The 22,084-nt window shown below is 46.5% G+C and overlaps 1 protein-coding gene across 1 annotated transcript in view; it reads right to left on the reverse strand.

Annotated features, from left to right (window-relative positions):
* Nucleotides 1–22,084, reverse strand: part of TBX15 (T-box transcription factor 15) — a 96,671-nt gene that overhangs the window by 12,779 nt on the left and 61,808 nt on the right. The window contains exons 3-7 of the mRNA XM_083420056.1: nucleotides 21,228–21,329; nucleotides 18,190–18,361; nucleotides 15,636–15,803; nucleotides 13,793–13,857; nucleotides 3,746–3,843 (exon numbers count right to left, since the gene is read on the reverse strand). Of these exons, the coding sequence (XP_083276182.1) occupies nucleotides 3,746–3,843; nucleotides 13,793–13,857; nucleotides 15,636–15,803; nucleotides 18,190–18,361; nucleotides 21,228–21,329 (605 nt within the window). The remainder of the gene's footprint in view (nucleotides 1–3,745; nucleotides 3,844–13,792; nucleotides 13,858–15,635; nucleotides 15,804–18,189; nucleotides 18,362–21,227; nucleotides 21,330–22,084) is intronic.

A 22,084-nucleotide genomic window follows, 5' to 3' on the forward strand; every position in this document is an offset into this window, starting at 1 on the left:
GGACTAGCTATTCTACTTATTTATTGCATAAAATTTATACACCGCTTTATTTTAATTTTTTAAAATAATAATTCAAAGCAGTTTACAAAAAGATAAAACAAGAAAATCAAGAACAATTTACAACACACAAATTTAAAACACACAAAAGTTAAAAAAAATACTTAAAGAGATTAAAATTACCTCAACTTTTTAAGCACCTAGGTAAGGTAAAGGTAAAGTGACCCCTGACCATTAGGTCCAGTCATGGCTGACTCTGGGGTTACAGCGCTCATCTTGCTTTCTTGGCCGAGGGAGCCGGCGTACAGCTTCCGGGTCATGCTCTGTTGAACCAGAGCAGCGCACAGAAACACTGTTTACCTTCCCGCCAGAGTGGTACCTATTTATCTACTTGCACTTTGACGTGCTTTCGAACTGCTAGGTTGGCAGGAGCAGGGACCGAGCAATGGGAGCTCACCCCATCGTGGGGATCCAGCCTTCTGATCGGCAAGCCCTAGGCTCTGTGGTTTAACCCCGAGCACCACCCGCACCTGGGTAGGCTCGCCTAAAGAATAATGTTTTTAGCAGGTGCCAAAAACGCGTTCAGTGAAGGTGCCTTCTTGTTATCAATAGGCAGGGAGTTCCAACAGGTTTAATAGCCATTCCTTCTCTCCCAGTAAATTCTTCCAATGAAATTTAGCACAAGAGAGCGGGTTGTGTGTTTTTTAAAAGCATGGTTTCCATTAGTTTTCCTGCCACTGTTCGACTTTGGTTGCTGATGTTTATACTGCTTATTTGTTTCAATTGGTTTTATCTTTCATTTTGTTTTTTTGCTAACGGTTTTTGTGTGATTGTGAGCTGCCCAGCAGGGCATAATCTTTTCTCTAAACAAACTCTGAGAGGTCTAGTTCCATACAAGGAGCCATGGCTCTCTTCTAGAGAATTCTTAACACCTACAACAAACTGCCATTTCTAGGATTTCTTCAAGGGAAAATATGATAATTAGGCTGGTATGGAACTGACAGAAGTTTATTGCATAAATATGCCTTATATTTATTGACAAGGGAAGGCAGCAAAGCAGTACAGCTCCTCCCTGCTTTCTTGGTCACCGCCCAGGAGGCCATCCTTGGCTCTGGGGCAGAACCTCCTGGTGATCCCTCAAAAGACCACCCTTGGGCATAGCTGCCCGGGAGAATGCAAACCACAGTGGGGATATTGTGACAAGCACACTGGAAATGTTGCCACTTTCCCCAGGAAAAAATAACAGCGGAGGTTTATTTCAGCCCTGGCCTTTGCTAAAGGCAGGGATTGTCTATCAGGGCTCCATGTTCCTTGGCAGGGACAAGGAGATGGAAAAAGCAGCAGAGAAGCAGTGCGGGAACAGTAAACGAGGAGCTTCGTCTCAACTAGCAGATGAACAAGGGAAGAAATAAGGGAGGCGGAAGAGAGCAAGAAGTCAGCCACGTACAAGAAAACCCAATGCTGAACTGAAAATGCATTGACATTCCCACCATTATGTTGACCAGACACCTTTCATTGTAAGTTCATTTAAGTAAACATCCTCTTTCTCTATCAGGAAGAAACCGTATATTGATTCAGACCATGGGCTCCTGCAGCCTAGCATTGTCTGTTCCAGGGATAGGGAACCTATGGCCCTCCAGATATTGTCAAGCTACAACTTTTGTCCAGTTCTGGGCACCACAGTTCAAGAAGGACACTGACAAACTGGAACGTGTCCAGAGGAGGGCAACCAAAATGGTCAAAGGCCTGGAAACGATGCCTTATGAGGAACGGCTAAGGGAGCTGGGCATGTTTAGCCTGGAGAAGAGGAGGTGAAGGGGTGAAATGATAGCCATGTTCAAATATATAAAAGGATGTCACATAGAGGAGGGAGAAAGGTTGTTTTCTGCTGCTCCAGAGAAGCGGACATGGAGCAATGGATCCAAACTACAAGAAAGAAGATTCCACCTAAACATTAGGAAGAACTTCCTGACAGTAAGAGCTGTTTGACAGTGGAATTTGCTGCCAAGGAGTGTGGTGGAGTCTCCTTCTTTGGAGGTCTTTAAGCAGAGGCTTGACAACCATATGTCAGGAGTGCTCTGATGGTGTTTCCTGCTTGGCAGGGGGTTGGACTCGATGGCCCTTGTGGTCTCTTCCAACTCTATGATTCTATGATTCTATGAACTCCCATGTATGGGGTGCTAGGGGAGTGGTAGTATCTGATGGGGGACACGTCATGCTCCTTCTGGGAGCCCACCTTTGGTCCCTACCTGCACTCAGCTCTCACCTGTAGTTCCTAAAAGCTGTTGGCATTTGAAAGGGGCCACACCCCAGGAAACAGCTTCGACTGGCCGGATAAACCAGGTGAGGGTAGCCAATGGAGCTCAACCCCTCAGCGAGTTAGGGACTTCCCCCTGCATGTGAAGACGGGCTCTGACGGATTGTGCGGACAAAACCAATAGTGGGCCCAATGGTCAAGAAGGCAGTTTCTGCACGTGTTGTAGAGGGAAATGGGGGGCAGATGGGGCTCGTCAACCTGGGAAGGTAGCTGTCAGGGAACTGCCATCGGAGCCAGAAGGAGAGGGAGGGCTCCAGAGGGATTCCGGAGAGCGTCCCGGGAGGGAGAGAAGCAGCACATCTTCTGGGGAAGGAAATCAGCGTAGCACCAGTGGAGGAGGGGGGCAGATGGGGGAATCGGCGAGGTGGCTCCAAGACTCCTCGCCGGGGACCAGCGGGGAGAGCACGGGTCCTCCGATGCCCACACCCTCCCGGCGCAGAAGGCTTCCGCGCAGGGAGAGTAGGCGGCGACTAGGCGTCACATAACTTTTATGCTGGAAGAAGTTCAAGAAACGCCCACTGACGGATTCTGCCAGCGATTGAGACAGTCACGGGTGAGTGGCTGTCCGGACAGGAAAGGTTCACTCAGGCAACCCAGCCAGGTGTTGGCACCGATTTACGCACGAGCAACCCCTAGAACCATTACAGTAGCCCATCGAGAAAAAGGACCCTGAACCTCTGCTACCTTGTGGGATATCTTCAGAAGAAAAGGCTTAGGAGTAAACCCTACACAAATCCAGAGTGGAGTCCCTGGGATGGCTGGAAGGCACCTTGTACACCTCCTTCCAGCAACTCCTGCAGCCAAGCTGGTGCCAAACTCATTGCTCTGCTTACCTTTGGACATCAGTGAGGCTGAGAGGGAGGTCTTATCACCTGGGCAGCCCATACACACTGCCCAAGCTTGCGCCCTGGAGAGGCCACTTCAATTTGTCTTCACCCTTTGAGGAGCACTCCATTATCTCTCAAGACAGATGGACGCCAACGACAAAGCGTTGTTGGCGTCCAACAACACATCTGGAGAGATCGAGGTTCCCCCAGCCCTGTCCTACTCCAACTGGCTGCAGTTTTCCCAAGTTTTCAGGCAAAGAGGCCTTTCCTAGGCCTTTCGTTTGAAATCTTGCTTAAGTGGGAGGTTCAGCTCGAGATCTTCCAAATTCAAAGCACATGTGCTGCTCTCTCCCATACAGTAGGGGTGTTAGCCCAAATATGAACTACCCATACAGAGGGCTTTGCAATGGCTATAAAGTGCCCCTGTTATGAAACCTCCCCTGTTTCTGAAACTAGTAGCTGAACTTTTTCTGGTTTATATCTCTGCACGGCTGTCAAGAGTCCCAGGACTATCAGGGATTCAGCTGGATACCATATGCCCATTAGAGCGGCTCTGCAGTTGCTTCATTGCCACCATTCTGGTGCCCATTATAAAATGGCTCACCTTGCTGTTTTTGCATGGTGGTGAAATCTTCAAAGGTGAGCGTGCGCACGGGAGGCCTCCAGAATGCATATGTTTCCATAATGGCCTCCAGGCCAGTTCTGTGAAATGAAAACAGAGGGAGAGAGACAAGAGAGACAGAGAGAGAGAGAGAGAGAAATGTCAGTGAGTAGGTATAGCCACTTTAATAAATGAGATTATTTCAGCTTTATTGTTCTCTCTGTCAACAAGAACTTTCTGAATTGCTACGTTGTGCACACCTGTGCTTTTTTATTTTATTTTTAATATCACCCATGTTCTTAACGATAGAGGTTTTCCCCTTCATATTTTCCTGTTGGCTTCTAAATCATCCACTCCTTTGTGAGAAGCGGCTTTAGTGATTAATTTGGCACTGCCTCTTTGATCAGAAAAACTGATCTTTCCAAGCTGTGCCTCAGACTCTGAACTGGGAAAACCTCTGGAAGGGACATGAATAAATAAAAATTAAACAGCCCATGCAGAAAGTGAGGCAGAAGGTGATGAGCCAGAGGCCACATTCAAGGCCTGTAGCAGAGCTGTGGTCCAAACTCAGAGTTGGCTTAACAGCTTTCATTATTGTCCGCAAAGCTAGAGGAGGACTGGGGAAAGAAACGGCAAAAGAAGTGAGGAGGAATCAGGGGAGACCAGTTAACCTTCCTCCATTACCCGCTCTTCCCTCTTTTGTTTTATTTCCCTATCACTGGCCTGCTTTCTTATGGCTCATTAAATTTGAGAACCTGCTCATGTTCCATTTCTGCAGCCCTCAGGTCCCTGGAGACTCTTAAGGGAGCTTGTGTTGCTGCAGCTAAAAAGGCTTCCTGAACATGCATGGCATTGCTCAGTTGACTTTCCAAAGTCACCCCGGAAGTGTGGATGTTTAAAATATATAGCGCCTGGCAAAACTCTGTATTGTAATAGCAAGTTTGAGAGATGAGAAGTTGCTGTACAGTGTTTATTAGCTGCTAAGCTGCTGAGTGTAAGAACAGAAGATGTTTCCACCTTGCAGTCTCACAACAGCACAGGCTATACAACCACAAAAAAACCCAAACCTTTCTGGTTCATGTGAAATCCACAGGAATCGCACAAGGCTCAAGGTGACACAACTATGTGAACTTGCATTGTTAATGCTAACACAATCCAGAAAGAAACTTTAAAAAGAGCTGCTTCAAACATTGGAAAACCAGAAATAATGTTTATTAGCAGTGTGGGGAAAATATGGCTTAAGAACCTCCTTCGGATAAGGGGCCTCTTCGCTTTGGATCACTTAAAACAAGCTCCACTTTGCTCCAGATCCAGGGCAGGGGCTTACTTCAGATTTCCAAACTTTAACTATAGCAAGGGAATAAGCATACAGATATAATGTAGTCCAAGAAAACATTTGGACAAGAGCACAAGGTCGGGGAATGTTGGACTGAAATGTCTCCTCTGTTGGAGACAGTAACGTTTCTGGAAATTCCAGAAAGGGATTTTCAGTTGTGCTCAGAACCTATTTGTGAGCAATTGGATGTCCACTGTGAAAACAGGATGCTTGACTAGATGGGCCTGATCCAGCAATGCTCCTCTTTTTGACAACTCACTTCAGACCCTACCACCAAGGGTACTTTAAAGTTAACCTCAGGTATTCATGTTTAAAAGATGCCTGCTTCCTGGGAGAAAAGCAATAACAAACCTAGACAGCATCTTAAAAAGCAGAGACATCACCTTGCCAACAAAGGTCCATATAGTTAAAGCTATGGTTTTCCCAGTAGTGTATGGAAGTGAGAGCTGGACCATCAAGAAGGCTGATCGCCGAAGAATTGATGCTTTTGAATTCTGGTGCTGGAGGAGACTCTGGAGAGTCCCATGGACTGCAAGAAGATCACACCTCTCCATTCTGAAGGAAATCAGCCCTGAGTGCTCACTGGAAGGACAGATCCTGAAGCTGAGGCTCCAGTCCTTTGGCCACCTCATGAGAAGAGAAGACTCCCTGGAAAAGACCCTAATGCTGGGAAAGATGGAGGGCACAAGGAGAAGGGGACAACAGAGGACGAGATGGTGGGACAGTGTCCTTGAAGCTACCAGCATGAGTTTGACCAAACTGCGGGAGGCAGTAGAAGACAGGAGTGCCTGGCGTGCTCTGGTCCATGGGGTCACGAAGAGTCGGACACAACTAAACGACTAAACAACAACAACATCCTCCATGTTTTCATGGACCTCAGTTACTCTCAAGCAGTAGTGGACCTTGTGGTGGGATGGAGCAGGGCAAGGGCACGTTTGGGGCTGAGTAGCTGTACCACCAGAACCAATTGGGTGCTTCCACTCATCCCAGACCTCACTGCTGTCCCACCTTGGCAAACTCCAGGGGCACCGGTCTCAGGAAGATGGCTTCATGGCTCTACCCTGCCAAATGGGCTGCTACTGCATGGAGAACGAGTTTCACAAGATGATACCAGACTTTGATGAAATGGTTGCAGATTTGAATTCCTAACCAAGACTGAAGCTCTCATGCATGACCTGGTCCAAGCGGACTGCCTGCCTGTCAGCTCAGGTTTCCTATTCTCTGCCCTCCCCCAGGTCCTATTGCGGACTAATGTTGTCTGTTCAATCACAAACTCTCATTTTTCTTTCTGTCATTAATGATGGACTGGAAGGAGAAAGAGGGAAACTGCATCGGCTCCATTTCATTTTTAAAAACCTAGCCTCTTTAATAGGTCTTCAGAATTTACTGTCTCTTGTTTGATTTTCTTTTGGGGTTTTAGTTTTTTTTTTAGTGTCATTACATTTTATTAATAGGTAATATATTAAATGACCCCATTGTTCCCCCAAAATGGGAAAAGATGTTCCACGTATCTCTTTGTTTCAGTAACTCTTTCCATATGGCCCGCCTCCCCCACCGCATCTGTGTTTTTGCCGTCTTCTGAGTGTTCCTGCATGAAGCCCATTCCATGGCATCTGGAATATCTTGCTACATTTTCCACCCCACCTGACTGATCTGAAAAGCTTTCCCCACCCCCAGCGTACACCGCCAATCTCAGTTGTCAGAAAGCAACTGCATATCTAAAAGTTTCGCTTCTAATTTGGGAACGCCAGACCTTCTCTGGTGGAAAGTAGCATCTCCCCAAGACAAAGTGGCCATGAGAGCAATCTGTCAAAGATTTGTTGTGAAAGTTGGGGAGGATTTGTTTTGTTTTAGCATATGTCGCGGAGTGTTTTCCAAATAAATTTGGGGTTTTATATGAAATTAAGAATACACTTTGGTAAAACACACATACACTTTGTCCCTTTCAGCTTAACACTTTCAATACTATTTGAATAATCACAATATCCAGTGTTCAGCTTAAGCTGTGGGTTGGTTCTCACAGAAGCAAGGATAGAGAACTGCTATATTTTTAAGCACTTATGCAGAAAAGTAAGCTGGTATACCATATTTTTTGCTCTATAAGACTCACTTTTTCCCCTCCTAAAAAGTAAGGGGAAATGTGTGTGCGTCTTATGGAGCGAATGCAGGCTGCGCAGCTATCCCAGAAGCCAGAACAGCGAGAGGGATCGCTGCTTTCACTGCGCAGTGATCCCTCTCGCTGTTCTGGCTTCTGGGATTCAGAATATTTTTTTCTTGTTTTCCTCCTCCAAAAGCCAGATGCGTCTTATGGTCTGGTGCGTCATATAGAGCGAAAAATATGCAATTTTTTTTCCTGCTTTTATTTGCAAAGTATCCCTAATGAGGGAATGCAGCAGAGGCAACAGTGAGGTGGAGCAAATTAGGGGAGCTGAGCAGGACTGGGGGGTAGAAGATGGCCATCATTAGGGATGGGGCTAGAAAAGAGCACCCTAATAACTGTATTTTAAAACCAGATAGATGAATGACAACTCTCTGTAAGGATTGAGAGCCTTATTTCTTCTGGTCTTTACATTCATCTCTCTAGAGACATTAAATGCATCGGAGCAAATGAGGGGTGTAAAAATCCCACCCCCCAAAAAAAGCAAACTCCATTTCTGTTTCTCAAGACACAGGCAAAAAAGGGAAGTATTTTTGTTATAGTTATTATCAGTGCTTTTTTTCTAGGGGTACTCTCATTTCCCTACTCATATTGAAATTGTTGTTGTTGTTTAGTCGTTTAGTCGTGTCCGACTCTTCGTGACCCCCTGGACCAGAGCACGCCAGGCACTCCTGTCTTCCCCTGCCTCCCGCAGTTTGGTCAGACTCATGTTTGTAGCTTCGAAGACACTATCCAACCATCTCGTGCTCTGTCGTCCCCTTCTCCTTGTGCCCTCCATCTTTCCCAACATCACCACCCCTCAATGAGGCCGAACTTAGATTCACAAAATGTTTAGGGGTATGCGTGCGTCCCCCCCAAAAAAGGCCTGATGGTGATGATGATGATTAGGGTATGAAATATTCAAGGCACATTGAATGCATTTTGTAGAATTATTGCCTTACTTAGCTTGTGCCATGTTGATTACTCACCAGCTGTATCCTGTAGTTCACACTGGCTACCTAGTGCCTCCTTATTTTGTAACTACTCATTTAATGAGAACCTGGGTTCAAATTTCTCCCCTAGCATATTAAATCCAGCCAAGCTGTGGCATTATCTCTAGTAGAGATAATACCACAGCTTGGCTGGGTTTAATATGCTAGAAGAGAAATCTGAACCTCTGCTTCTCTCTTGTTCTCTCTCCCTCCATCTCTCCCTCCCTCCAGGTCCAGCACCCCAGCAAACCACTACACCACACTAGGTTAAGTTTGTTTTGTGGAGTAGTACACTTCAGTTGGTGTTCCCAAGCCACCAATTAATTCAGCCAGGTTTTATAGGGTTGTGCAGGGTTCTACCCAGAAAAAAGGGGGAGGGTTGAGGGTTGGTAGAATTTATGAGCAAATAAAAACCATGGCTTTAATCCAGTGCGCAGTTAAGCGTGCTTAAGCCCGTTGACACCAATGGGAAACCGGCATGCCTAACTCGGTGCTGGAGACTGCCCCATAGGTTTCTAAGTGGACAGCAAACTATGCTTTTAATGGCAACGTTACACCGTGTGAATGCTGCAGTAGCTAATAAAAAGAAACAAAACCTGGAGACTGCGGGGGAGAGAAGGCCTCAATTATCCCAGGATAAAGTGTGGGGGAGAGACACAGTTTCTAAAAGGAAAGGCTTGATGAAAGAGGATACCAATGTTGTAATCCTTTTTTATTGTTTGCTACTCGTTTTTCAGCCCTGGAGGAGTTTTGGACAGAAGGAAGTTTGTGACGGGAGGCAAAAGTCATGGGTGCTCCCCCAGAGTGGGGAAGTATAGCTGTTGATCCCCCTCGGATGAGGCGCAATCCCCAGATTCCGAGCTTGCTTGGTTCAAATAATAATAATAATAATAATAATAGTAGTAGTAGTAGTTTTTGCCCTTGTAATTATGGATATTTATTGCCACTTTTCCTTTGTGGTGATTAAGGAGGCACCCACGGCTCTCCACAACCCCATTTTACCCTCACAACAATAACCCCCGTGAGGTAACTTAGCTGATCAAACACTAGAGATTTTAATAGCCAGCATTTTGGTTGTTGAAAAATTGCTTTAGTGTTTGATCAGTTGAAACTTTAGTAATAATAATAAAAATTTATTATTTATACCCCACCCATCTGGCTGGGTTTCCCCAGCCACTCTGGGCGGCTTCCAACAGAATATTAAAAAACATCAAACATTAAAAACTTCCCTAAACAGGGCTGCCTTCAGATGTCTTCTAAAAGTCAGATAGTTGTTTATTTCCTTGACATCTGATGGGAGGGCGTTCCACAAGGCGGGCGCCACCACCGAGAAGGCCCTCTGTCTGGTTCCCTGTAACCTCACTTCTCGCAGTGAGGGAACCGCCAGAAGGCTCTCGGTGCTGGACCTCAGTGTCTGGGCAGAATGATGGGGGTGGAGATGCTCCTTCAGGTCTACTGGGCGGAGGACGTTTAGGGCTTTAAAGGTCAGTACCAACACTTTGAATTGTGCTTGGAAACGTACTGGGAGCCAATGTAGGTCTTTCAGGACTGGTGTTAACATCCTGCCTTTATGTTATTGTGATTTATTTATTTTTAATTAATTCAAAGCTTTGCTAGGCTTTTGCAAATCATGGGTTGAAAACTGGGAACCACAAGCAGTGAGAAGGTAGAGAGGGTGACTGCACATCCCTTTCTGCTGTCCACACAACAATATTTCTGATCACTTTTTTGATAATTTTACTGACGTTCTATGGACGTGGGTGGCACTGTGGGTTAAACCAGAGAGCCTAGGACTTGCCGATCAGAAGGTCAGTGATTCGAATCCCTGCGATGGGGTGAGCTCCTGTTGTTCGGTCCCTGCTCCTGCCAACCTAGCAGTTTGGAAGCACGTCAAAGTGCAAGTAGATAAATAGGTACCACTCCGGCGGGAAGGTAAACGGCGTCTCCGTGCGCTGCTCTGGTTCACCAGAAGCGGCTTAGTCATGCTGGCCACATGACCCAGAAGCTGTACGCCGGCTCCCTCGGCCAATAAAGCGAGATGAGTGCACAACCCCAGAGTAGGTCACGACTGGACCTAATGGTCAAGGGTCCCTTTACCTTTACTTGGCGTTCTATTTATGTATCTTTCATGTTACTTGTAAACTGCCTTGTGAATATTTGTATCCAGAAAGGAAAGACATATATACCTAATTACAATAAGTGTGTGTGTGTGTGTACATGTATGTACACACATACATACTAGGGTTGCCATATTTTGAAGAGCAAAAAGGAGGACACATTTGCCAACTTCTGCTTTTGACTATGGATCACTATGATGACTCTCATTTTACATACCCTGTAACACACACTGTATGGCGATGGTGAGAAACATATAATAGTAGTAAAAAAAAATCTGGGTGAATTGAGAATAATCACAGAGCCCCCTGCTGGTTCTGTGCAAAGCTAACTATGACGCTGAAAATTGTGGCGAAAGAAAGAAGACAAGAGTAATTCAAAGTACACAGCGGGGTTATCTACGCTTGAAATGTATATCAATTTTATAGCAATTAAGCTGCCACGGCTCTCCCACTGCATCCCAAAATCCTGGGAAGTGTAGTCTGTCCTCCATTTGAGAGCCTTGCCATGCTCTTGGCTGATTTGATTGACATCCTATGCTCTTTTAAAATGGGGTGGTGGTGGAAGGGGAGTAATGGGTTGTTGTTTTTAGTTTAATTATATATTTTGTGGTATTATATTTTGATTTTGTTCTGTGAACGGCCCTGAGACCTCTGGGTATAGGGCGGTATTTGTATTCAATAAATCATAATAATAATAATGCTCCCCCGCTATAGTCCCCCGATTCTACAGGTGAGGGAATGGCTGTTGAGCAAAATTAATGTGTATGTAATGCAATAGAAAACCTCTTCAGGACAGCTTTATTCTGCCTTTCCCTTTAGCCCCTCCACCCAACTTCTCCGCAGAAGGCCTCCGAGAATTACAGCATCTCGTTGGCTGAACCCTGCAACAAAATCTTGGCAGGATCTTCGTTAAGGCTCACAACTATTTGTGTGGCTTCTCTGCAATAAGCCCCCCAGGGCAGCTTTCTTAAATGTGCAATACCTTAAAGATTTCAGTTCCGTTTGACGTCAGCAGAAAGCTGCGCTGAGCTCTCCGCAGCCACAGCCGTGTAGCAATTTCCTGCCCTATACCTAATGTTAATGAGCCACAAGTTTCTGTGATTCCCAGAGGTTTTTTTGGGGGGGAGGGAGTCCAACCACACCAGGCCAAAGCCTTTGTGGATGTCTCATTCAGATGCTGGACTTCGGCCCCCCAGCCACATGTTCATGGACCACTCTCATCACTCACAAGCACCTTCAGACCTGCTGAATGCAGTTAATTTATTTACACAAACTTCCCTGGCCCTTCCCAATTTTCCCCAAACAAGGCTCTTGACTCTATCAGTCCCCCTGAGACCCATGCTTCATCAGGGAAGGGACACATCCCTCCAGCCCATCCTAGAAATTATTTTCAGAAATGACTAATTTCCCAGATGCATGGGAAGTTCATCCAAACTCCAGACTGAGTTCAGATTGGACTCCTAGGCCTAATAGTGATTATATCATCATCGTACACCAGAACTGTGGGATGTAATCCACTGGGAGCAGTCAAGTACAACATTCCCTGTTTTGCTAGAGTGGACATGCAAGGGAATGTTTGGTCCAGCCAGTCGAAACTTCCTGTTCCTACTGGCCTGGAGCATCCTTCCTTGCATGTGACTAGTGGGTGGGTGTGACCTTGCCAGACCTGGTAAAAGGACAAGGCAGGCTGCCACACTTTCTTTTTCCATCTTCCTTTCATCCTGTCAACTTCCTGAAATGAACTGCTGGCTGCCAGCCAAGCAGTCCCCCAGGTTATCTCCCATATGGGGTAAACCTGTTTGTACAGGTTTGTAAATTTAAGCCTAAAGGCTGCCTTCGGGGTTCGCGCTGTGCTCTGCCTGATCGTGAGTAAACTTACTTTTTATTGCTTATGAATAAGACTGTGGTGTCTTTATTATTTTAGGAGGGATTCAAGGGGTCTTACCAGGAAAATATTAGAACACATTTCAGTCTGGACAAGCCAGATGGAACTGCATATTGTCCTAAGGAACTCACATGAGTTTGCAACTAGTTTTCTGCCGTTTACTCAGCACACTGCTGAGTAAAGAGTTTGGATTTGATATCCCGCTTTATCACTACCCAAAGGAGTCTCAAAGCGGCTAACATTCTCCTTTCCCTTCCTCCCCCACAACAAACACTCTGTGAGGTGAGTGGGACTTCAGAGAAGTGTGACTGGCCCAAGGTCACCCAGCAGCTGCAGGTGGAGGAGCGGAGACACGAACCCGGTTCCCCAGATTACGAGACTACCGCTCTCAACCACTACACCACACTGGCTCTCAAGGAGAAAGGAAGTAAAGGAACTTGCTAGTGCAAGTTAGGAAGGATATTGATAAACAATATATCCTCTCCTGCCACCCTGAACATTCCCACAAGAACCAACTGATGAAGCCTTCCTTGGCCTTCAGACTATGACTTTCCTTGACGCCACCTCTCATATTGTGTTGCGCTACTTGCTAGAAGGCAACAAGGAGAGCTGCATCCATGGCAATGTGGGTTTCGCTGTGTACCAAGTCCTGGAGGCTTCTTATGAGCCTGGAGGGTCTGGTCCAGAATTGATCCCTGGGAGATGATGCCTAAAATCTCAGAGTTAGACCTCCCCCCACAACACACACACGCTTCAAGCTTTCCCACCATCTGCAATGTTCACTGGATCAGAAATCCAAAAGAACTACCAAACCACCCAGACTGGCCCAAATAAGAGAGGAACCCTGGCACCCCCCAGATGTTTGGGTCTGAACTTCACATCAGTCCCAGTCGGCAGGGCCTATGGGAGTTGTAGTCCAAAACGTCTGAAGTTAGGGAAGGGCATCCTCTGGTCTTGATAGCAGAAAGACCACACACACTTATGAGCCTACAAGATTCCAAGCAGCGAGGCTGCAGTCATTCTCCTCCCACTAGTGGGGTGGATGCCATAGCATGGTGAAGAGGAAAGCAATCACTGGGCTAGGAAATCAGTGCCCGTTTCAAAAAGCCCTGTGAAGAACTGGAACTATCAAGCTTGGGCAACCGGATCAGAATCACCCACTGAAACCAGGGCAATTAAAGTAGCACAGCAGCCTATATCTGTTCTGATCACTGCCCTCCCAAAAGCATATAACCTGGTCCAGCGATTCCTGCACATAGCAATGGCTATGAACAAGGATCTGAGAGGGGAATCATGCAGCAGATTTGTTTATTTCATAACATTGCTTGATTGAAAAAGAGCAGAGCAAAGCAGATGGTAAGTGAAATTAGATTTGATATCGGTCACGTCTTGGGGAGGGGCGAATGTGACTGGTACAAATAAAACTGACCACAGCCATGTTTGAAGATGCAAGTAAATCTGATTCTGATGCTGATTCCAGGGTCTTTTAACTACATAAGGCACCACATTGTGCCTGGGGGACCAGCTCCAGGACCGTGGCCAGAGAAGGATGATACAATAAAGGAAATCAGGGACTCTCTTACCTGTTTCTTCCAGAATCCCTGAACCCTTTTGCAAATGGATTCCGGTCAATTTTTAATCGTGTAATCTGTAACAGAATGTAAATTAACTTAGATTCTATGGAGAATATTTCATTCCTTAACGCTTTGCATAACTTTGATCATTCCACAATTACTCTTCTTTTCATTGGTGCTTCATGCCATTTCACATGCCCCCCCCGCCCCCCAGTTAAACAGTTTGCAGTTGAGTTAGGGGCATGCACAATGAATTTATTGCTTCCATAATTGGTAAATTAACAGTTCTATGTCACTGTAAATTCTGGGTTGCATTCGATTGCATTTTATTCAGAATTAAATTACACACACACACCATGTATTGTATATTTGTGTGTGGTGTGTGCGTGTATTTGTTTCTTCAACTTGTAAATCAGCTATCCCTGATCGATACCCCTTGCTCTTCCTAAAATCCCATGTCGCTAATTCTATGAGACCTTTAGGCATCCCTGCCACCTTCCTCTACAGCACTGTTTCCCAAACTTGGGTCTCCAGCTGTTTTTGGGCCTACAACTCCCATCATCCCTAGCTAGCAGGACCAGTGGTCAGTGATGATGGGAACTGTAGTCCAAAAACAGCTGGAAACGCAAGTTTGGGAAACACTGATCTATAGCTAAAATGAAGACTGCATTTGCTCACACCTAACCATATTTACCCTTCCCTCCGCTCCTTTTATCATTTCTCCTTGAAATGCTGTGTCGGCTTTTAGGAGGTATAAATGTTGCTATAAAAATAGCAAATCTCAGAAAAGCATTCTATCTTCAAAGCTGCCATTGGTGTTTCTAGATTTCCATCTCTCTCATATCTTGGTATTTGTTTTTCCAACTACAGTGAGCTCAAGAAAGCAGCAAAGTACACTCAGTCCTTCGCATGTCAGCTGTTTCTGGGAGAATGGCAAAGTTCACAGGCGGCAATTCCTACTTTAGCCTGTCCTGTTCAGGAATTTGCTGAACAATGCCCGATGGCGTTAAAACTGGAACCAGCATACATTACTTTGTAGGATCTGTAGTACAGGGCAAAGAGTTTTGATCTTGTCAGGGGACCGAGTAAAGAAAACAGATTGTGCTTTCATATGCTTTAAGCTACACACTATGTAATGACACTGTGCATCTTACATTGCAGCTGGTTGACCTCACAAGAGAGAGATTTCATGAAGGATTTGGGAAAAGAAAACAGATACCCATTATGAGGAAAGCCCGCTCTCAACCCTTGAACACTTCTCCGTGTTTTCCTGAGTTCCTAACGCGGACAATTTTTTAATAGCTGTGTAAGTAGCTTAAAGTCATAAAGTCGCAGAAAGGGTTTCTTTGTCTTCTGCAAAATTCAGCGTGTATTTACAATTTTGAGATTTGAAATATACATATGTAGTCGAAACGCTGTTGGGCTCTCTTGACATTAGTGTTAGGTCGGTTCTTGCTGGAATTCTTCCAAAGACTTAATATTTCCATATCAACAGCCTGTAAACTCAACTGTCCATGTTGCAAATCTCCTTCTGTTCCTGATTTATGACAAATTCTGTTCCTCTGTGGAATTTGTGTGTGGGGGTTTTTTTTCTCCACAAGTTGGGTTACACCACCTGTCTTTTTCTTTCAAAGCTAACTTGTGCTGTCGTTTTCGCTTCCTCTGCTGACTTATTGCTGAGACCACCACTCTGCTCACGCATTGTAACAGTACTTGGCTTGTTGTGACATTTTTGCTGATAGATTTGTTTATAAATGTATTAATTAGTGGGCCATAGTTAACTTTCATTTAAGGGCAGATCGAAACCTAGCGGCGGTTAACAGATGGCCTGCTAGAGCATCTTTTTCATTACCTGCTGGTTTTGATAAGCAGTGACAGTGGTAAAGACAGTCTCTGGGAAGTTGAAGGTTTTCACCCCATCACCTGTGGGGACTGGCTTCGTGGGAGACAGGTCACTGCTGAAGTCTTTGCGGATAACATGGACGCGGGGTTGATACTTGTGCATTGAGTGCAGGATTATCTTTGGGGAAACAGAGGAAAGGCAAGGGAGATTGACTTGAAATGCACCATTGCATGTCAAGACCCCGCAGCCACCCCCTCGTTGGAAATAACTCACACCAGGACACAGATATTAGGGCAAATTTTGGCCACAACTTTCTTGAAATTACAGAATGTGAGCAGTACTGGCTTAGGCATTGATTGGACCTGACTGTATCTGACTCCTGCCCATTGTGCAGGAAGTCCAGTAAGGGTAAGCCACCGGTAGGGGGAGCCCTGTCGATGCGAACCAACTCAAGCTCCCCCTGGTGTTCCCGTCGGGGTCGGGTCAAGGCCCTAGCCCCCAACCGGGCTTCAGACCAGATCAACACCCCTGGGTTCCTTTAACGGAATACCCTTAAGCATGGAGGGGCAGGGGATGGCCACACCTCCCCTCCCCCACACAAGGTCAAACAATGCCTAACTGCAACCCTAACAAAGTTGTGATGATTGCTATGAGGTGGGCGAAAGCCAAGTGGCCAGTGCCAATTTGCCAAGTGGAAAAATTCCTACCAGGCCCCTCGGACAACCAAGGCGACCAACCAAAGTCCATAGCAAGGCCATTGCCTAACCTGCAAAATAGGGAGGAAGAGCAGGTGATTGGGGAAGCGAGCCAAAGAGGAAGTCCTCTGGATCGCTCCTCCGTTTAAACGGCCCCGGCCACCCCACCCCCCGGCCAGCGGGTCAGCTGGCTGGGCTCTGACGTGGCCGGGACCCCCAGGCAACGGGAGACAAAGTCCCCCACCCCCGGTGGGGAGTGGGTGGCCACGCGGTCCACCGCAACTCCTCCCCACTGGAAAGTGGAGCGGATTTCTAAAAATTTCAGAGCTGATATTTGGGGATGGGTACTGAACAAATGACTCCCAAACTAGTAGCCTGATGAGGATAGAATTATATAATAATAATAATAATAATAATAATAATAATAATAATACCCTCACCCATCTGGCTGGGTTGCCCCAACCACTCTAGGCAGCTTCCAACACATATAAAAACATAGTAAAATATCAAACATTAAAAACTTCCTGATACAGGACGGCCACCTTCAGATGTCTTCTAAAAGTCAGATAGTTGTTTATTTCCTTGACATCTGATGGGAGGGCATTCCACAGGGTGGGCACCACTACCGAGAAGGCCCTCTGCCTTCTTGCAGTGAGAGAACCTCCAGAAGGCCCTCAGAGGTGGACCTCAGCGTTCGGGCTGAATGATGGGGGTGGATACGCTTTAAAGGTCAGCACCAACGCTTGGAATTGTGCTCAGAAACATACTGAGAGGCTGCGTAGATCTTTTAGAACCGCCGTTTTATGTTCCCTGCAGTCACTCCCAGTGGAGCTACAGTGGTACCTCTGGATGCGAACAGGATCCGTTCCAGAGCCCCGTTTGCATCCTGAAGTGAACGTAACATGCGACTGCACATCTGCGCATGCACGGGTCGTGTTTCGCCGCTTCTGCGCATGCGTGTGACATCATTTTGAGAGTCTGCGCATGCGCGAGCAGCAAAACCCGGGAGTAACGCATTCCGTTTCTTCCAGGTTGCCGCGGAGCGCAACCCGAAAATGCTTAACCTGAAGCGTATTCCTCCCGAGGTATTACTGTAGTCCCTAAACCTTCTTACCGTTGGTTGCCAGTGTCCAGGGTGCGACAGCATGCACACACTGGGCAGGGGAACACCAGCCCAGTCCTCACTGCCAGAATGACCCCACCCCCACTGGAGCAAAACAGGGCTTCCCTGAGCCGCCTTCTCACCCATGCAGGGGGGAGTCCAACCAGATGGCATGACCCTTGGTGGCTGGAAAGGAGCACTGGGCTAGGCCTGCATGGGGGCACCCCCCCCACACACACACACTGTGCCCCCGCCTTCCTATGGCCCTGCAGAAAGAGCAGAAACTGCACCTGGAAGGCAGTGGCGGAGCAAACTGATCGGGCACCTGGGACGGCGCATATACCCTGCGCCAAGGGGTGGGGCCAACTGCCCGCGGCGAGGGGCAGGATGCTCCAGAGGGCTTCTGAGGATTCTGCCTGCCTCCTCCCACTCAGCCACCCTACAGCTGAGGGGGAGGCGGGGGGGGGACTGTTGGGGCAGCACGGAGCCTGCAGGCGCCCAAGTCACGGCGTCACTCCCAGGAGAGACACATGGCTCAGGCACGTTGCAGGCCCCATGATGAGTGCCGCCTGGCATTTTGTCACCCCCCTCAGTGGTGACACCCAGGGCTGCCCGCCCCCACTGCACCCCCCTTCCTCTGCCCCTGCTTGGAGGAAGGGCTTTGAGTTAAGGAATGCATCACTGTCGTGTGTGGTGCCCAGAGCTGAAAGGGGCAGGTCTGAAGCAAAAGGATGGTGAAAAGGGAATGTGCTTCTTAATAACTTACATGGCCTTGGTCGTCTAGCTCGTTGTTGGTCAGTTTGAGTTTATCAAAACTGACAACCTGCCGCATCCAGGTGTCCCCAGATGCCAGCGAGTCGGGGTGAATATAAACCCTTGGAGGCACAGGGGAGTCCGCGTTGCCTGCTACCATCCACTTGGAGCTGTGATACACATACCTGCGAGAGACAAGGATGCGAGAAAGGAGGCTTCGTGATTCAAAGTGCAGACACAAACAACACCTGTAGTCCCCCTCCCCTGAAGAGCTTTCCTTCTGCACTCACCCAACAGCGATCAGGCTCAGATTATACGCACAGGAAGGAAACCATGTGCTTAATGGAAACCAGATGATACCTGGAACCAGTTCCTCCCTTTTGCATCTCTATTAATCCTCTTTTCCAATTACTGTCCCTAGAAAACTTTGCACATGGGACAGACTAATTGGTTAACCCTACTAATCCACAGATGAAAGCCTTTAGAGATATAATAGGAATATTTCATTACTTGCAGATGACTCTTCTAACACACTCTGCACCTGCAAATGCCATTTGCTTCTCAGTTTACACGGCGGAGGTCCCATGATTTCATCTCTAAAAATCCTTAGTTCAGACTCCATTTCTGTGTGCTGCAACACTGTCCATGAACATTTTAGTGTCCACCCTGTTATCTTGATCGTAATCTGCTTCAACTGTTTTTAATATAGTATTTTTAAATTGTTCTAACCCGCCCTGAGATCTCACGGTGAAGGGCGAGTAAATATATATATAACTGATGAAGAGGATAGCAAGCTGAAAGTTTTCTATGCAGTGAAAGTTACTAACATCAGAATCCGCACCCAAAATCTTCTGGGATGAGAGAGTTTGGAATCGGCAGGTCTTGGGATTTCCCAGGTGAGCCAGAGCTCAGCCAAGCTTTCACCAGAGTGAGACCCTCACCCCAGCTGTGCCGGAGATACACTGGTATAAATATACAACTTGGCTCAATGACGACTCAGCCAATGGAACTTAAGTCAGCATAACTTATTCTGCTGTAACTCCCCAAATAGGGTGTGTGGCTGGGATGGGACCAGGAGAAAGTTACCCCTATTCCAAACCCATACTCCTGATCAGAGTATGAAATCAAATCAAATCAAAATCTTTGCCAGCATAATGTAAAAGCACCTACATACATAAGTAAAGGTAAAGGGACCCCTGACCATTAGGTCCAGTTGTGACCAGCTCTGGGGTTGCAGCACTCATCTCGCTTTATTGGCCGAGGGAGCCAGCGTACAGCTTCTGGGTCATGTGACCAACATGACTAAGCCGCTTCTGGCAAACCAGAGCAGCGCACGGAAACGCCGTTTACCTTCCCTCCAGAGCGGTATCTATTTATCTACTTGCACTTTGACGTGCTTTCGAACTGCTAGGTTGGCAGGAGCTGGGACTGAACAACGGGAGCTCACCCCATCGCGGGGATTCAAACCACCGACCTTCTGATCAGCAAGTCCTAGGATCTGTGGTTTAACCCACAGCACCACCTGAGGGCATGCTAAATAAACAACAGGGCAACTATAGAGGTAGGGGGTACACATACCCGTTCTCTCAATTATTAGAGTCCAGAATAAAATCAAAGCATGTAAGGTACATAAACAAAATATAAACTTTGTAGGGGTGGACCTTCAGTTGTCTGGCACACACCTTCCTCCGATATATGTCAATCAGAGCAGCACAATATCTGGCGACAGGGTACATTATATCAGGGTTTACATATTGGAGCAGTAAAGAGACAGAGAACTGCTCTGTGTATCCTGGGAATTTGTGTATTATTGGCAAAATGAAGCTGGCATGTATGTTTGTATAATACTGGCGGGTGGGGGGGTCATATTCAATTGTTTCTGTTTGCTCAGAGCCACACGGGAGGAGAATGAAATAGGAGTTACTTACAGCAAGGTAATCAGTGCTTTTTTCTATTAAAAAAAAAATGTTTAAAGGTACTCTCATTTTCCTACTCATATTGAAATACTGCCCCTCAATGATTCACAGAATGTTTATGTGTACCCCTGTGTCCTCCCATAAAAAAAGCACTGAAGTGTCAGGGACTGGGCAGAGGAGGAATGGTGGAGGAGGAAGAGGAAGACAGTATAGATTTATAACAGGGGTTTGAAGAAGGTTGCAGCTCAGAGGCAGATGAGGGGGAAAGTTGGGAAATCATGGGAGAGGCAGAGGAACACCTGGGTGACACATTGTCATTAGATAGCATCCCAGACCCTCCATCTCCCAGAATCTGGTGAGTCTTAAAAGTAGGAGATCAAAGAGCTCCAAGACAGAGGACAATTAGTGGGACCCACAGAGGAGGTGGTGAGGAAGTGGGAGAGATGGGGTGTGGAGATTCACTCAGGACAACTCCATTATCCAAGAGGCTGGGTTCCATAGCCTCTCTCTGTAAAGATTTAAATAAAAAAGGACTGTAAGAAGCTTTTCCTTATCTTTATACTTTCCTGGGCAACCAGCCGGGAGCCGCTGACAGCATCCTGACAGTAAGTTAAGACAACCTAAGGTCTGCCAGTTCCCTATAGCTAGAATTGTGTGCGTCAGGTCTACATTACTGGACCTAATGCTCCCATGGGCCCAAATTTATATGGCTGTAAATCTTTTCTATTATTATTATTATTATTATTATTATTATTATTATTATTATTACTTTTTTCTGGGGGACGCAGGGGTACACATACCCCTAAACATTTTGTGAATCTAAGTTTGGCCTCATTGAGGGGCAGTATTTCAATATGAGTAGGAAAATGAGAGTATCCCTAAGCATTTTTAAAGAAAAAAAGCACTGATGATGATTTTATAAACGTGTGTGTGAAAGAGAGGGAGCGTGTGCACACACTATTTTTTAACCAGGTGTGTTATGGCACACCCCAATACACATACAAGCGTCTCTCTTCTCTTTTAAAAAGCAATTCTGACCATTTTGGGTCTGGCGCTGAGCTTTCTCTCTTGCTCACTCAGGCTTGTTCTCAATGGAGCACTTAGTTAATAGTTCCCATTCTTTAGCAGCTCTTACCTGTACCTCTTGTTATCCACAGGCACAATGTCCATGGCGATGTAATACTGCTGATGGGGGTCCAGTCCGGTAATCTTCACTCTCATTGCAGGAAACATTCTCCTGGAAATATGAAGGTTGAAAAGGAAGGAGGAAAGTGGTCAACGTAGTCATCCTGATGAGCCTAAAAGAGAGCCGCTCTGTTGAGAAAGAACTGTGCAGGGGCCTACAGATTATGGCTGGGCTTGGTGACAAAGTATTAGTTTCTACCAGCAACCTGTGAAGTTCATTCCCCTCTATAAAGTGCCTCTTAATTCACACACTTGCCCCATGTTCATTGTCTTTTTGTGTGCCCATACTTAGTTGCTGAGAGTTCTGCCTACAGAAAGCGGCAGGAAATCCTCAGAACTGAGACTCTTGACAGCGTTAGGTAAGAAGAGCACTCTATTTAAGCATCACACTTAAGGAGGAGGTCCTTAGCTCAGTGATAGAGCACATGTCAGGGAAAATGGAAAGAATCCATTTTAAAAAATTGATAAAATCTATCAAGTTCCAAAATACCATGAGACTCTTAATCTCAGCTTTGTGGGTTCAAGTCCCACATTGGGCAAAAGATTCTGGCATTGCAGGGGCTTTGACTAGATGAGCCTTGTGGTTCCTTCCAACATCAAACATCAAAAACTTCCCTAAACAGGGCTGCCTTCAGATGTCTTCTAAAAGTCAGACAGTTGTTCATTTCCTTGACATCTGATGGGAGGTTGCCACTACCAAGAAAGCCTTCTGCCTGGTTCCCTATAACCTCACTTCTCGCAGTGAGGGAACCGCCAGAAGGTCCTCAGAGCTGGATCTCAGTGTCCGGGCAGAACGATGGGGTTGGA

Source organism: Podarcis tiliguerta, assembly GCF_965153285.1.
Source record: "Podarcis tiliguerta genome assembly, chromosome: 17".
In the NCBI taxonomy this organism is placed as follows: Eukaryota; Metazoa; Chordata; class Lepidosauria; order Squamata; family Lacertidae; genus Podarcis; species Podarcis tiliguerta.